Source organism: Carlito syrichta, unplaced genomic scaffold (assembly GCF_000164805.1).
Source record: "Carlito syrichta isolate Samal-C Ts95f unplaced genomic scaffold, Tarsius_syrichta-2.0.1 Scaffold303247, whole genome shotgun sequence".
NCBI classification, from domain to species: Eukaryota; Metazoa; Chordata; class Mammalia; order Primates; family Tarsiidae; genus Carlito; species Carlito syrichta.
Window position 1 is genome coordinate 90,385 of NW_007247343.1, and position 17,510 is coordinate 107,894.

At 40.2% G+C, this 17,510-nt stretch overlaps 1 protein-coding gene across 1 annotated transcript in view; it reads left to right on the forward strand.

Moving 5' to 3' along the window:
* METTL16 (methyltransferase like 16) overlaps positions 1 to 17,510 on the forward strand; it is an 84,546-nt gene that overhangs the window by 48,646 nt on the left and 18,390 nt on the right. Inside the window, exon 6 of the mRNA XM_008058213.2 lies at positions 971 to 1,113. Within this exon, the coding sequence (XP_008056404.1) occupies positions 971 to 1,113 (143 nt within the window). The remainder of the gene's footprint in view (positions 1 to 970; positions 1,114 to 17,510) is intronic.

Here is a 17,510-nt window from a genome sequence, read left to right on the forward strand (position 1 = left end):
CTGCCCAGGCAGGTCTCGAATCCACGGGCTCAGGCAATCCACTCACCTCAGCCTCCCAAAAGCACGGGATTACAGGCTGAGCCACCGAGCCAGCTTATCTGTTTTTCTTTTGTTGCTTATGCGTTTGATGTCATATCCAAGCCCAATCCAAGGTCATGAAAATTTGTTCCTGTTTTTTCTTCTAAGCACTTTATAGCTTTTCATTTTACCTTTAGTTCTTTGGTGCATTTTGAGTTAATTTTTTCATATGGTGTGAAGAAAGGATGGATTAAGTATTTACGTATAAAAAGCAAAGCCATAAAAGTAGTAGAAGAAACGGCTCGGTGGCTCAGCCTGTAATCCCAGTGCTTTGGGAGGCTGAAGTGAGTGGATTGCCTGAGCCCGGGGGTTCGAGATCTTGCCTGGGCAACTTGGCGAGACTTCATCTCTACAATAAATCAAAAATTAGCCGGGTGTGGTAGTGCACGCCTGTGGTTCCAGCTACTTGGAAGACTGAGGCGGAAAGGATCGCTGGAGCCCAGCAGGTCGAGGCTGCAGTGGCCGGGAGCGTGCCCCACTGCACTCCAGTCTGGGTGACAGAGTGAGACTCCAACTCAAAAAAAAAAAAAAAAAAAGTAATAGAAGAAAACATAAGTAAAATTTTTTTAATGTTTGGGTAGATTTTCTGTGCACGAAACCAAGGCAGGAAGTGTAGAAAAAAGCAACAGATTGGGCTATATAAAGGTAAAATTTTTAAATGCTTAATTACAAAGATGAAAGGAAAAAGACCTGGGAAGAAATATTTGCATGAATAAAGCTGTTTAAGGTAAAATATTATAGTGGCTATGTGACTTTTTAAAATCCTAAATTTAGCATAATATTTGGGAAGTAGAATTACTTTTAGGCCTTCTAACTTAGATCTAGATTACATTCAAAGACTTGGTTCTTAAGGCATGAAAATTTTTCACCAGGGTTTTTTGTTGTTGTTTAGGGAGTAAACTCTCGAAATCCTCGAAGACCTCCACCTAGTTCTGTAAATACAGGAGGTATCACAGAGATCATGGCAGAAGGAGGTGAATTAGAGTTTGTTAAAAGGATCATTCATGACAGTTTACAACTTAAAAAAAGATTAAGGTAAGTTTGTTATTATAACATGGAAATATTTTTCCCCATGTCATTCCAAAAGAGACCATGTCATTCTGAGAAAAAGTAATCATAGTGGTCAGAAGAATAAACAGATGAAGATTGAAAAGGTAGTGGATCCTACAATCTGCAAAGACCCTGTTTCTGAGGATGTTGTCATGGCTTTAATTGATTTGGTTTCTTGTAATTATCTATATTACATAGATAGAAAAGAGGAAAATACCATATGATTGTATTGCTCCCATTAGTATTATCCTGTGATGGAACAAAACTGATTCAAATATGGCTTTTGATTAGAAAACAGATGGGTTCAGATTTGTCTCATGAACCAGAATAAATTTGTTGCCTAATCCTTGAAGCAATTTATGTTCTTGGAATCAGTCTCCCAAACAGTGACAGATGTGAGGACATTGAGCTGTCAAGAACTTAATGAAGGGAAACTGAGATCACTAAGCAGTTCCAGAGGAGGCTTAAGGCTACAGTATTCCTTTTAAAATCTAATTATTTCGGACAGCACACCTGTCATTAAACAGCATAAGGTACTCAGAAGAGCTATTTGTCTTGCTTGACTTCTCACCCTGCCACATGTTGTTGAAATGATGGATAATGTGGTAGTTCAAAACTACATGAGTTTTCAACTCTAGGATTTAGCTTTGGTACATAGGGAAGATTTTGTGAGCGGTAAATACACATAACATAAAATTTACATCTAAAAAATTTATTTTTTTGAGGCAGGGTCTCTCTCTGTTACCCAGGCTGAAGTGCAATGGCATGATTATGGCTCACCACAGCTTCGACATCCTGAACTCGGGTGGTCCTCTTGCCTCAGCCGTCTGAGCAGCTAGGACTATGGGTGTGTGCTACCATACCTTGCTGATTTAAAAAAATTTTTTTAGTAATGTGGGTCTCACTATGTTGCCCAGGCTGGTCTTGAACTGGGCTCAAGTGTTCTTCTCTCAGCCTCCCAAAGTGCTGGGATTACAAGCATGGGCTACCCCACTCTGCCCACCATCTAAATTTTTTAAGTGTATAGTTCATTAATGTTAAGTACATTCACATTGTTGTGCAACCAACCTCCAGAACTCTTCATTTTGCAAAACTATAACTTTGTGCTCATTTAACAAATCCTCGTGGTGGCTATACATCCATGTGTATCTTGTATCAGAATTTTCTTTTTTTTTAAGGCTGAATAATATTACCATTCCATGGTATGTATATACCACATTCTCCCACTGCCTTACCTTCTGGCAACCACCATTCTACTTTCTGTCTCTAAGCATTTGACTACTCTAGGTACCTCATATAAGTGGAATCATTCAGCATTTGTCCTTTTGTGACTGGCTTATTTCACTTAAAATGTTTTCAAGGTTTGTCACGTGTAGCTTGTATCACAATTTTCTTCCTTTTTAAGGCTGAATTACATTACCATTCCTGGTATGTATATACTACATTTTGTTTATACACTCATCCACTGATGAACATTTAGGTTCTACCCTTTGGCTGTTGTGAATAATGCTGTATGAACATGAGTCTGTAAATATCTCTTCAAGACCTTATTTTTAATTCTTTTGAGTATATACCCAGAAGTGGAATCCTGTATAGGTAGATTTATTTTTCCCTTTTTTTTGATTTATAGATGCTTATAGCTGCTTATTTTAGTAAAAGACCAATTTCAAAATCAACAAGTATCCTAATTCGTTAAATGTGAGTTTGTTTGTTATGAGTTTATTTATTTATTTATTTATTTATTTATTTATTTTTAGAGTTGGAGTCTCACTGTCACCCAGGCTGGAGTGTAGTGGCACTATTATGGCCACTGCAGCTTCAGCCTGCTGGGCTCAGGTGATCCTTCCACCTCAGCCTTCCAAGTATTCCAAGTAGCTGGAACCACAGATGTGTGCCACCACGCCCAGTTAATTTTTTGATTTGTTGTAGAGACGAGGTCTTGCCAAGTTGCTCACGCTGGTCTCAAACCCGTGGGCTCAGGCAATCCCTTTGCCTCCATTCCCCAAAGTGCTGGGATTACAGGTGTGAGCCTCCTCACCTGGTGTGCCACCATGCCTGGTGTGAGTTTATTTAAATGTTTGTGGAAAGTAGCTTGATTGTTAGATGGTCTGCCTCTCAGAAAACTTACACATTGTTGAAGCTAAAGGTTGATACATTTTTGCTTTTTTTTTTTTTTTTTTAGTGGAACCTCTCTGTCACCCAGGCTGGAGTACAGTGGCACACTCACGGCCATCACAGTCCTGACCCGCTGGGCTCAGGCTATCCTTCTGCTTCAGCCTTCCAAGTTAGCTGGAACAATAGGCATGTGCTACCAAGCCCAGCTAATTTTTTTTTTTTTTTTTTTACTTGTAAAAACAAGGTCTTGCCAAGTTGCCCAGACTGGTTGAACCCCTGAGCTCAGATAACCCCCTTCCCCCACCTCCCAAGTGCTGGGATTATAGATGTGAGCTACCGTACTGGCCATTTTTACTGTAAATTTATTTCTTCAAAGATGCATGAATATCTTGAAGAAGAAAGAAACTAAAATTATACTAAGCATGGAGAATAGTTTGAGTAAGTAAAATAAACTTAAATACAGTAACAGAACACTGAAACCCATGAGAAGAGGTAACTAGGCCATGTGACCATTTCATTATCTGTTGTTTTTTTGAGGAGATTGGAGCCAATTAGGAAAATGAGTAACTGTAGTTGATTCTTTAGGCTATAATATTCTGGGGTTGTTGTTAGGAGGCTTTTAAACAGTAAATTTCTGTTATGTTCAAAGTTCTATTTGACCTACAAAAATATGTCTTAAAGAAACACCATTCTAAGGCATAGAAATTAATTCAATATATTTCTCATCTCCCTGTACCTGGCTCTGTGGCAGGCCCAAATTGAACAAAAGGTACAAGCTTACAAGGAAAGGTAAATTGCAAGAGCCCATCATGTCTCTGGAGAGTTGACCATTTTGAGTTTGGTATCATATATGGAAAATGTTACCCAGTTATGATTTATTTAAAAACAAGTTTCAGCCAGGTTCAGTGGGCCATGCTGCTAATCCCAACACTTTGGGAAACTGAGATGGGAAGACTGCTTAAGGTCAGGAGTTGGAGACCAGCGGGGACAACATAGTGAGACCCCTGTCTCTACCTAAAAAATTTTAACAATTACCTAGGTATGGTTATGCACACCTATAATTCTAGCTACTGGGAGGCAGAGGCGGGAGGATTGCTTGAGCCCAGGAGTTTGAGGCACCTCTACATTGCGGCCTGGGTGACAAAATGAGATGATATTTTTTTTAATTGAAAAAAATTTTTTGTAAATATTGTAAAAAGGGTAAACTGTCTGCTCTGTTAGGACTAGGCAGGTTAAGATGGAAGGTAGAAGAAGGGAAGAAATGAAGTTATTTTTATTGAAAATAGAAAGAACAATGTTTTATGAAAGAGTATTTCTTGCAATTATGGTTTTCAATTTTACATCCTACCTTGACTACTTACATGTGTTCACATACCGGTTTATGTCCTCATGCTTATTTTTATTGTTGACATCATAATGTTTCTACTACATGTGACTCAAATTTTAGAATACTGTGAAAACTGCATATTAAAAAAACTGCATATTTTGAAGCTCTAAAAAAAAAAAAGATTTTAAACAAGTACCTTAACCCTACCATCTGTTTCTTATCCCTCTAGAATGTTTTCCTTCTTGTGTCTGAAGAAATGCAGAAACTAAGCAGAATTTGCAACATTATGGGGTGAAATAAGTTAAATTTGTTGGACTGATCACAGGATGACACTCATGATGCCTCACCTCCCCTGTAAGATTCATGTCTCACCTAAGTCATGCTCAGCAGCAATTACAATATTGTTTGGTATTTTAAAGAGTTTTGCAACCGGAACAATCTTGGGAGGCAAAGCCATCCAATTCCTTAGTTTTAGAGATTAGAGATTTGGAAGCTAGGTCTCCTGGTTTTAGTGTGCCATCCCTTGCAGTCTCTGCAGCTCTAAGTGACGTTGGACTTCTTTTTTGTGTGTTTTTGAGTCGGAGTCTCACTTTGTCATCCAGAATGAAGTCCAGTGGCATGCTTATGGCCACCACAGCCTCAACTTGCTGGGCTCAGGCAATCCTTCTGCCTTAGCCTTTCAAGTAGCTGGAATTGTAGGTGCTTACTACCGTGGCCCGCTAATTTTTTTGATTTATTGTAGAGATGAGGTATTGCCACGTTGTCCAGACTGGTCTCGAACCCTTGGGCTCAGGCAATCCTCTTGCTTCAGCCTCCCAAAGTGCTGGGATTATAGGCATGCGTCACCATGCCCAGCGTGGCGGTTGGGCTTCTATGTGAACAGCCTTCCTATCGTTGATGAAGATTTACAAGTGCTTGTCACCCTTGCTTTTTGTGTCTGTGACTTGAGCTTATTGAATAGCATTTTTTTCTTAAAAAAGGATTCACTCATCTAACCTTTTAGATAAATTACCAGACATTCTTTATCAAACTCCTCATGGCCTGAATTCTACTCTTAACATTGGTTATTAGTTCTATAGCTGATGCCTTTTATGGTAGTGATTTTGTGATTTTTTTCCCCAGGAACCAGAGATCTGTATTTTACAACTTGATACTAGTTTCATCCATTCTTCTGTATCCCTCTTCCTGATCCCTACCCCCTACCAGATGGTAGATATTTCTTGAATTTGGGTGTAAGCCACATATTTGGAAATGGGCAATAAGTTTATTAATCTGGGCCTTTTGATATGATTCTTTGATATTTAAAATTTTGTTCCTCATTGGTCAAATAAGATGATAGTAGCTACCTCATAGAGTGGTCATACAATTAAGTAAATACATTTTTCTTTTTTTTTTTTCTTTTTTGAGTTGGAGTCTCACTCCGTTGCCCAAGCTGGAGCTCAGTGGCACACTCATACCACTCATCATCGACCCGCTGGGCTCTGGCCATCCTTCCATCTCAGCCTTCCAAGCAGCCAGAACTACAGGCATGCGCTATCAAGCTCGGCTATTTTTTTATTTATTGTAGAGATGAGGTCTCACCAAGTTGCCCTAGGCTGGTCTCAAACCCACAGGCTCAAGACAATCCATTTACCTTGGCCTCCCAAAGTGCTGGGATTACAGACTGGTCACCATGCCCAACCAAATGTATTTTTCTATAATTAATAGTAAATATTAAATGGGGTTTTTGTTTTTGTTTTATTGTGTTTTGGTTTTGAGTTGGAGTCTCATTCTGTCACCCAGGCTGAAGTGCAGTGGCACACTCGTAGCCTGCTGGGCTCAGGTGATCCTTCCGCCTTAGCCTTCCAAGTAGCTGGAACCACAGGCAGTCACCACCATGCCCGGCTAATTTTTTTATTTTATTGTAGAGATGAGATCTCTCCAAGTTGCCCATGCTGGTCTTAAACCCATGAGCTCAGGCAGTCCTCTCACCTCAGCCTCCCAAAGTGCTGGGATTAGAGGTGTGAGCCACCATGCCCAGCAATAGGGTGCTTTAACTTTTTAAAATTTTAAAATTTTTATTTTTTTTGAGTTGGAGTCTCACTCTGTCACCCAGGCTGGAGTGCAGTGGCATGCTCACGATCATCGCAGCCTTGACCTGCTGAGCTCAGGCGATCCTTCTGCCTCAGCCTTCCAAGTAGCTGGAACTACGGGCACGCGCCACCATGCCCAGCTGATTTTTTAATTTATTGTAGAGATGAGGTCTCACCAAATTGCCCAGGCTAGTCTCAAACTTGTGGGCTCAGGCAGTCCTCTTGCCTCGGCCTCCCAAAGTGCTGGGATTACAGACATGAGTCACTGCACGGGGGTCAAGGTTGTTTTAGTTCTTGACTGTTTTAAGAGACTGTAACACACTTGTAAATGTTACCACTTCTCTTGTTATTATAATTTTGTTATCTCAAACAATATAACCACACTTACAGGAAATTAGAAATGGAGAAAGCCCAGCCTGGCACAACGTAGCAAGACCTCATCTCTACAAAGAATATTAAAACTAACTGGGAATAGAGTACCATATGTTCTCACTCATAAGCGAACCTTGAACAATGATAATACTATAGGAAAGGGATTGGCAGTAGTGGGAAACTGTGGGGGGTTGGGATTGGCAGTTGAGGGAAACCGCTAGGGGAGGGAGGGGCATATGACATCAACAAGGGTACCTGCATAATCAACATTTGTATACCTAACCCTGAATTGTACCCCACATCTTTATAACTTAAAAAAAAAAACTAGCTGGGGGCGATGGTGTGCACCTATAGTCCCAGCTACTTGGGAGGCTGAGGCAGAATGATCGCCAAAGCCCAGGAGGTCAAGGCTGGATGAGCTGTGATTGTACCACTGCATTCCAGTCTGAGTGACAGATTGAGACCCTGACCTAACTTAAAAAAAGAAAGAGAGGGAGGCAGGAAGGGGCAGAGGGAATGAAGAAAGTATTGATCTCAGTTCTCTGACACACCTGTTAGCTTCTTTTGGGTGCATTTCCAGTCATTTCCTTTCCTTTTCTAATTCATGTGGTTGTAACAATGAATACAGAGAATTTTCTCTTCTGCTTTTGTTTTTAATTTTACATTATTTCATTCCTTTGTTTCTTTGTGATTAATGTTATGCATAAAAGTGATTTTAATAGCTTGATACCCGTCCATACTTAGCTAATTCCTTATTATTGGACATGCAGATTTCTCCTTCTTTTTTTTTAAAAGCAGGATTTATTGAGAGAACAGAAAAGCTCCCACAGTGGAAGGGGACCCCAAGGGGTTACCCGATTTCTTCTTTTTTTTAAGTGACAGTGCCTTACTCTGTTACCCAGGCTGGAGTGCAGTGGTATAATCATAGCTCACTGCAGCCTTGAGCTCCTAGACTCAAGCGATTTTTCCACCTCAGCCTACTGAGTAGCTAAGGCTACAGGCATGCACCACCACACCCAGCTAATTTTTGTATTGATATTTTTGTGGAGACAGGGTCTCACTGTATTGCCCAAGCTGATCTCAAACTCCTGGACTTAAGCAGTTCTCCTGCCTCACCTTCCAAAGTGCTGGGATTACAGGCATGAGCCTACTGTAACTGGCTTAGATTTCTCATTGTTTTCTCTGTTGGAAAGTGACCACTTAGAAAATGTACCTTCTCTTGTTTCTTACTCAGCTGCTATCTTTTGACACTATTTTTCATGGCTATCTTTGACCTCTGGTTTCATCTTTTTGGGGACCCAAAGTAGGGTTGCAAATAAAAGTGTTTTTGGGTTTTATATGAAGAAATGTACTCCTCAACTTCTTACACAGAAATCAAAGGTAGAGAAGTATTGGGGGACAGATGGTATACCAGCTTGTTCTACAGGTAGTATAGCAGTTTGCAATTAAAACATGAAGGAACATTTCCCAGGTTTGAGCTTCACAGGGGGTAGATGCTGCAGTTTTGATTTTTTTCTTTGTACTAAAGTAGGACGAAGAAGAATAAGCATCATGAAAGATAAAGAACTACTTTATTTTATTATTTTTAATGAATTAGGTTATGTGTATTTCATCATTTTAACTTACATATCATACTTAGTTTAATTCCCTTTTTTTTTTTTTTTTGAGTTGGAGTCTCACTCCGTCGCCCAGTCTGGAGTGCAGTGGCTGCTCCCGGCCACCGCAGCCTCGACCTGCTGGGCTCCGGCGTTCCTTCTGCCTCAGTCTTCCAAGTAGCCGGAATTACAGGCACGCGTCACCATGCCCGGCTGATTTTTTTATTTATTGTAGAGATCAGTTCTCGCCAAGTTGCCCAGGCGGGTCTCGAACGCGCGGGCTCAGGCAATCCACTCACCTCAGCCTCCCAAAGGCGTGGGATTACAGGCTGAGCCACCAAGCCAGCAGTTTAATTCCCTTTGAGGTTTAGTGATATACAAAGTGCTTGTTGATTGTTGTGTGCTCTAAGGTCTTAAGAGAGAAAAAGTTATCTATAAGACTAGCTATACCACTGTTTATGGCATTTCCATCTATAAGAGGTAGTCACTGGTTTGTTCTGCTTTTAGGTGGTCAAAGAAGTGTTCATAAAATCAACAAGCATGTATTTTGAGTTCATCATACAGTCTAAAAGGCATAGGTTGGTTCCATGTGCTTGTTACAATATAGTGTTTCTTATCCAAGTGAAAATGTCTGAATAATCAAAATCACTTATTCATAAGAACACAGGATAAAAGTTTATTTTTAGGTTGAGTACTGTGTATCATGCCTATAATCCTAGGATTTTGGGAGACTGAGTCAGGAGAAGTGGTTGAGGCCAAGAGTTTGACACCAGCATGGACAATATAGCAATTACAAAAATAAAGTCTCTATAAAAAAATTTGAAAAATTAGTTAAGCATTGTGGTATGAACCTGTAGTCTCTGCTTCTTGACAGGAAGGTTATTTGAGCTTAGGAATTCAAGGTTACAGTAAACTTCAGCCTGGGTGACAGAGTGAGACCCTATCTCTATATTTAAAAATTTTTAGGTGGACTTTTACCATGTAGATTTAGAATTTGTGATCATTTATATACATTTTGAGATCAGGAGGACATTTGGGCTGCTCTGGTGATGAGGGGCATTTATTCTGGTAATTTACTTATTATAGGTAGCAAGGTACCAGATTTTACTACTTAGAGAAATGTTTAAAGTAGGTTCATAATTGCTTATTCCTTGCTTTTATCTGTTTTTTTTAATATTGCACTTCAAATTAAATTTTGGTTTTAAAAAGTATCTGAATAGGCCTGGCATGGTGGCTCATGCCATATAATCTCAGTACTTTGGGAGGCCAAGATGAGAGGATTGCCTGAGCCCACGGGTTCGAGAACAGCATGGGCAACGTGATGAGACCTCATCTCTACAGTAAGTCAAAAAATTAGTTGGGCATGGTGGTATACGCCTATAGTTCCAGCTACTCGGAAGTCTGAGGCTAAAGGATCGCCTGAGCCCAGCAGTTTGAGGCTGTGGTGGCTGTGAGTGTGTTACTGCACTCCAGGTTGGGCAACATAGTGAGACTCCGACTCAAAAAACAAAAAGTTTCTGAATACCCATTCCCCATGGAAGAGAACCAGAGTTCCCTGGAGAAATGGTTGATTCCAGTGCTGAGTTAGGATAGGTATAAGATGAGCCTGGAATGTCTTGTAGCTCTAGAAAGTAATGAAGTGCTCAAAAAATGACGTGTCAAAAGGACATAGAGCCAGCTCAAGCCAAAGCTGGGACAATATGAGTTTCAAACTGAATAATAATAATGATTTTATAACCCATAAAATAAAATGTACAGAGTATAGAATGAATGCCAACGAATAAAGACAGAATAACAAAATTAGAAAAAGTACCATTTTGTAGTCATTATAGTAATAATTGATTAATGAAAGAGTAAAAAACGGGAAATTTGAAGAGGAACAGGGTAATTACCTAGTTTCAAAGTGTCTCCCCAAAGATTTCTTACAAAGAGAACTTTACTGTGGAGAATCTGAGATGCCACCCCCTTGACCGGATGATCATCTTCTAATGTAATGCACCTGCCCTATTCATGCCAAAAAAGTGTAAACTGAATCTAATGTGGAAACTTCAGGTAAACAAAGTTAAGGAATTTTGTAAAACAGCTCTTCAAGATTATTAAGGTCATAAGACTAAAAAAAGATTGAAGAGCTATTTCAGACTGAAGGAGACCAAAGAGACACGACAAATGAAATGCACAATCCTAGATTGACTCTTGCATCTGGGGGAAAAGTTTGGGATAATTACTGTAATTTGAGTGTGGACTGTATTCCAGATAATAATGTTGAATGAGTGATAAATTTTATCAATTTGATCATCATTCTGTGGTTACAGAAGAGAATATCCTTGTTTTAAAATGTATATGTCAAAATGGGGCATGATGATGTCTGTAGCTTTAGAAAACAACACATTCACACAGCAAGCACATGGGGGAAGATGTTAATTGGTGAATCTGGGTGAGGGGTATACTGGAGTCTGTTGTACTAATCTTGCAACTCTTCTGAAGGTTTGAAATTACTTCAAAATAACTTTTCTTGGAACCTACCATCTCAGGAATTCCTGAATGTTGTAATGAGTAGAGTGCTACCTTCATCATTAAAATAGTGTAATGGGTTCCAAGTCTCTTGGGTAACTAGATTGTCCTTTTGTTCGTTTTTTTTTTCCTTGTTTTTTGATTAGTTGTCACCAGATGCCTGTTGAGAGTAGTTAGGATCTAGTTGGTACTCACTTTTTATTTATTTATTTACTTATTTATTTATTTTATTTTTTAAATTTTTTTGAGTTGGAATCTCACTCTATTGCCCAGACTGGAGTGCAGTGGCATGCTCCCAGCATCGCAGCCTCAACCTACTGGGCTCAGGTGATCCTTCCGCCTCAGCCTTCCAAGTAGCTGGAACTATAGGTGCGCGCTACCACGCCTGGCTAGTTTTTGGTTTATTGTAGAGACGAGGTCTTGCCAAGTTGTCTGGGTGGGTCTCGAGCCCGCGGACTCAGGCAGTCCTCTTGCCTCGGCCTTCCAAAGTGCTGGGATTACAGGCTGAGCCACCGAGCCTAGTCGGTAGTCATTTTTAAAATGTGCAGTTAAATCAGGGTTTTTAACACAACCAGTGACTTCTGTTTTATCTATAATACATAACTATTGCTGAAAACAGTATGTTGATGAGATTCAGTTTTAGGAGATTCTCAATACGGTATTTAGCTTAGGACAAAGGTTTAAAGAAATGTGAACTCTCCCAAGTTTATATTTAATATCAATGACATGTTTAACTATTACCAGACTTATTTTTTTTTGAGTTTGAATCTCACTCTGTCCCCAGGCTAAGTGCAGTGGCATGCTCATGGCTACCACAGCCTTTATCTGCTTCAGGTGATCCTTCTGCCGCAGCCATCCAAGTAGCTAGAACCACAGGCGTGCATCACCACGCCCGGCTAATTTTTTTGATTTATTGTAGAGATGAGGTCTCACCAAGTTGCCCGGGCTGCTGTCGAACCTGTGGACTCAGGCAATCCTCTCACCTCTGCCTTCTAAAGTGCTGGGATTACAGGTGCCCGGTTTACCAGCCTTATTTATAAAAATATTTACTTTCCTTCATCTCCTAAAGAACTTTATTTTATCTTTTTTTGTTTCTATTCTAGGCCATTTCTTGGCTTCTGGCTGCAGTGATCTGTCTAATCTGTTAAGGAATGCTAGTTTTAAAGGAAAAGTGTTAAGTAACCTATTTTGTACTGTTACTATGTGAGGACTAATTGCTACTAATTTCTCTTCTTTCATCTTGTTCTAACATAACCAGGGCTTTTAATTCCTGGTTAATGATTTCTTTATTTATATACTGTATTTTTTTTTTTTTTTTTTTGAGTTGGAGTCTCACTCCGTCACCCAGACTGGAGTTCAGTGGCCGCTCCCAGCCACTGCAGCCTCGATCTACTGGGCTCCGGCGATTCTTCCACTCAGCCTTCCAAGTAGCTGGAACTACAGGCGCGTGCTACCACACCCAGCTAATTTTTTGATTTATTGTAGAGATGAGGTCTCACCAAGTTGCCCAACTGGGTCTCGAACCCGCGGACTCAGGCAATCCACTCACCTCAGCCTCCCAAGGCGCGGGATTACAGGCTGAGCCACCAAGCCCGGCTATACTGTATTCTTTTTTTTTATTTTTTAATTTTTTTTTGAGTTGGAGTCTCACTCTGTCACCCAGACCACAGTGCAGTGGCCGCTCCCGGCCACCACAGCCTCGACCTGCTGGGCTCCGGTGATCCTTCCGCCTCAGCCTTCCAAGTAGCCGGAATTACAGGCACGCGCTACCATGCTCGGCTGATTTTTTTGGATTTACTGTAGAGATGAGGTCTCGCTGCCCAGGCGGGTCTCGAACCTGCGGGCTCAGGCAATCCACTCACCTCAGCCTCCCAAAGGCGCGGGATTACAGGCTGAGCCACCGAGCCCGGCTTATACTGTATTCTTAAAAGGAGCATATTATTTTTCCTTCAGACTTTTTTTTTTTGAGTTGGAGTCTCACTCAGTCGCCCAGACTGGAGTGCAGTGGCCGCTCCCAGCCACGGCAACCTCGGCCTATTGGGCTCCGGCGATCCTTCTGCCTCAGCCTTCCGAGTAGCTGGAATTGCAGGCGCGCGCTACCACGCCCAGCTGATTTTTTGATTTATTGTAGAGATGAGGTCTCGCTGCCCAGGCGGGTCTCGAACCCGCGGGCTCAGGCAGTCCACTCACCTCAGCCTCCCAAAGGCACGGGATTACAGGCTGAGCCACTGAACCCGGCTCCTTCAGACATTTTTAAACCACCAAATGAAGATGATTGTTTTCAATGAATTTACCTGGGTTTGTTTAAAGTAGTTTAGGTAGAACTTTTTTGGTGTGTGTTTTCAAAGGGAAAAGGGATTGACTAAACAAATATAGGTGCAGTCAGTTGTTGCTGCGTCCTCAAACAATGACGACAAAAGATTTGCTGATGCCCACTATTTCTAAAGCAATGTAATAGTATTTGTCATACTTTAAAAATTAATATTGCATATAATTTATGTAAGTTATACATTAAATATTAAAAATATATTTAATGTACCAGGTTGAAACATGAGGTTGCCAGTCTTGAACAATTTGTTTTCGACCTATAAAATTTCAGTTTTATATCGTTTGTGTGATTTTGGAGGCTTTTTTTTTTTTTTGGTAGAGCAAACCTGTGATAATTCTGTTTGAAATCAACTGACCATATAAGAACATCTATTTCTGATCTCTGTTCTATTTATCTGTATGCATGTTTTTATGCCAGTACAATAATGTCTTGATTATCAGAACATTTTTAGAAGTTTTGAAATCTAGTAGTGTAAATCCTCAAACTTTTATTTCCCAAAATGTTTAACTATTTGAGATCTTTCACATTTCCATATAAATTTTAGAATGTTTTTCAGTTTTCATGAAAAAGACTACTGGGATTTTGGCTGGGATTGTATTGAATTTATAGATCAAATTGGAATGAATTTATACCTTGCTGTTGAGTCTTCCATTCCATTTTGGTGTAGCTATTCAATTATTTAGGTCTTAAGTTATTTTCAGCAGTATTTTGTAGCTTTCTGATGTGTTATGCTAACTTTACTCCCAAGTATTTTTATGCTGTTACAAATGGCATTTTAGGCTGGGTACAGTGGCTCATGCCTGTAATCACAGCATTTTGGGAGACTGAGGCAGGATGATCACTTGAGTCCAAGAGTTCGTGACCAACCTGGGCAACATAGTGAGACCCTGTCTCTATTTTTTTAAATGGCATTTAAAAATTTTAATTTCAGCTGCACAGAGTGGCTCACGCCTGTAATCTTAGCAGTTTGAAAAACTGAGGTGAGAGGATCGCGTGAACTCAGGAGTTTGGGACCCCTGAGAAACATGGTGAGAGATGTCTCTACAACGTTTTTTTTTAAATTAGCCTGCTGTGGTGGCATGCACATGTTGTCCCAGCTACTTGGAAGGCTGAGGTGGAAGGATTGTCTGAGCCTAGCAGGTCGAGTCTGCGGTGGCTGAGATTGTGCCACTGCACGCCAGCCTGGGTGACAGAGTGGGACTCTAACTCAAAAAATTTTTTTTTCAGATTTCTAGTTGCAGATTACTACTATAAGGAAATACAACTGATTTTGTATTTTATTCTGTGATCTTGCTTAGATCACATATTCTAATAGCGTTTATCTAAATTTAATAGAATTTTCTATGTAGATGACCAGTCTTCTGTGAATAAAGGCAGTGTGATTTCTTTCATTTCAGTTTGTATGTATTTTCTTTTTCATGACTTATTGTACTGACTGAGATCTCTAGTAATTTTGAATAGAGGTGGTGAAGAGTGGCCATCCTTGCATCATTCCCAATCTCAGGGGAATATCATCAGACTTTGACCATTAAGTTGGTTATAGTAGAAGTTTTTGGTTTTTTGCTTTGTTTGTTTTGTTTCTTAGATTATTAGGTTAAGGAAGTTCCCCTATATTCCTAGTTTGTTGAGAGGTTTTTTTGGTTTTTTGTGTTGTTTTATTTTTGTTTTTGAGTCATGGTCACTGTCGCCCAGGCTGGAGTGCAGTGATACAGTTACGGCTCACCGCAGTCTCAACCTCCTGGGCTCAGGTGATTCTTTCCCCTCAGCCTTTTTGAGTAGCTCAGACTACAGGTAAATGCCACCATGCCCAGCTAATTTTTAAAAAAAAATTTTTTGTAGAATCAAATGTTGCCTAGGCTGGTCTTTAACTCCTGGACTCAAGCAATTCTGCCTTGGCTTCTCAAAGTGCTTAGGATTACAGGTGTGAGCCACCACAGCCAGCCTGTTGAGAGTTTGTTTTTTTTTAATCAGTAATGCATGTTTACTTTTTCCAAGTACTTTTTCTATGTCTACTGGGATGTTGGTTTTTTTTTTTTTTTTTTTTTTTTTAGTTCATCAATACAATGACTTGTATATATTGACCTTTGAATATGAACCAGCTTGCATTTTGGGGGTAAACTCCCTTGGTCGTAATGTGTTATTCTTTTTATATATTGTTGGATTAACTTCTTATTTTTTTGAGCCAGAGTCTCTGTCACCCATATTGGAATGCAGTGGCACTATCATGTCTACCACAGCCTTGACCTGCTGGGCTCAGGTGATCCTTCCACCTCAGTCTTACAAGTAGCTGGAACTACAGGTGCACACCACCACACCCAGCTAATTTTTTAAATTTATTGTAGAGATGAGGTCTCACCATGTTGCCCAGGCTAGTGTCAAACTCCTAGATTCAGGTAGTCCTCTAGCCTCTGCCTACCAAAGTGCTGGGATTATAGGTGTGAGCCACTGCACCTAGCCTTATTGGATTAAATTTGCTAGTATTTTATTAAAGATTATTTTTTACCTTTTAAATATTTATTTTCTTTTCCATTGACAAATAATAATTGTATATATTTATGGGGTATAATATATTTTAGTATGTAGTCATGTGTCAGTTAATAATGAATATATTCTGCAAAATGAGTCATTAGGCGATTTTTGATCTTGTGAATATCAGAGTGTATGTACACAAACCTAGACTGTATAGCCTGTTACTCCTAGGCGATACAGCATGTTACTGTACTGAATACTGTAGCAGTTGCAACACAATGGTATTTGTATATCTGACCTTAGAAAAGGTATAGTAAAAATAAGGTATAAAAGATAAAAAATGGTGCACCTGTATAGGGAACTTTCAGGATTGGAAGTTGTTTGGGTGAGTCAGTGAGTAAGTGGTGGGCAAACGTTAAGGTCTAGGATATTAATGTAGTCTACTGTAGACTTTATAAGCACTGCACACTTAAGTTACACTAAGTTTTTTTTTTTAAAATAAAGTAATTGGCTGGGCTTGGTGGCTCAGCCTATAATCCCAGGATTTTGGGAGGCCGAGGCGAATGGATTGCCTGAGCCCACGGGTTCAAGATCAGCCCCGGCAACTTGGCGAGATCTCGTCTCTACAATAAATCCAAACTTAGCTGGGCATGGTAGGACGCACCTGTAGTTCTAGCTACTTGGAAGGCTGAGGTGGAAGGATCGCCAGAGCCCAACAGGTGAACACTGGGATGGCCGTGAGCATACCACTGCCCCCCAGCCTTTGAGATGGAGTGAGACTCCAACTCTAAATAAATAAATAAAGTAATTGCACTCTGATTTTATAATGGCTATGACAATAGAAATGTTTAGCTTCTTTGTAATTTATGTTGTCATATATGCAATCCATCACTGGCTGAAAATGTCATTATGTGACATATGACTGTATATGTTCACCGTGGAATGAGTAAATTAAGTTAATTAGCATATTTTTCATGGTGAGAACTTTAAAAATCTACTCTTCTAGGCCAGGCGCAGTGGCTCACACCTATAATCCCAGCACTTTGAGAGGCTAAGGTGAGAAGACTGCCTGAACCCACGGATTTGAGACCAGCCTGGGCAGCTTGGCAAGACCTCATTTTTACAATAAATCAAAAAATTAGCTAGTTCCAGCTACTTGGAAGGCTGAGGTGGAAGGATCACCTGAGCCCAGCAGGTCAAGGCTGCGGTGTTTGAGTGTACCACTGGACTCCAGCCTGGGCAACACAGTGAGACTCCAACTCCAACAAAATAAAAAATAAAATCTATTCTTTTAGCAGTTTTGAAATATATAGTGCATTATGAACTGTAGTCACCATGCTGTTTATAGATCACTAAAGCTTATTCCTCCTGTATAACTGAAACTTTGTACCCTTTCACCAACATCTTCCATTTCCCCACCCTTTGTGTGTGTTTTGGGAGTTTTTTTGTTTGGTTTGGTTGGTTTTTAAAAAAATTATTATTATTAGTTTTTATTTTATTTTATTTTGAGTTGGAGTCTCACTCTGTCGCCTAGACTGGAGTGCAGTGGCCACTCACAGCCACCGCAGCCTCAACCTGCTGGGCTCCGGCGA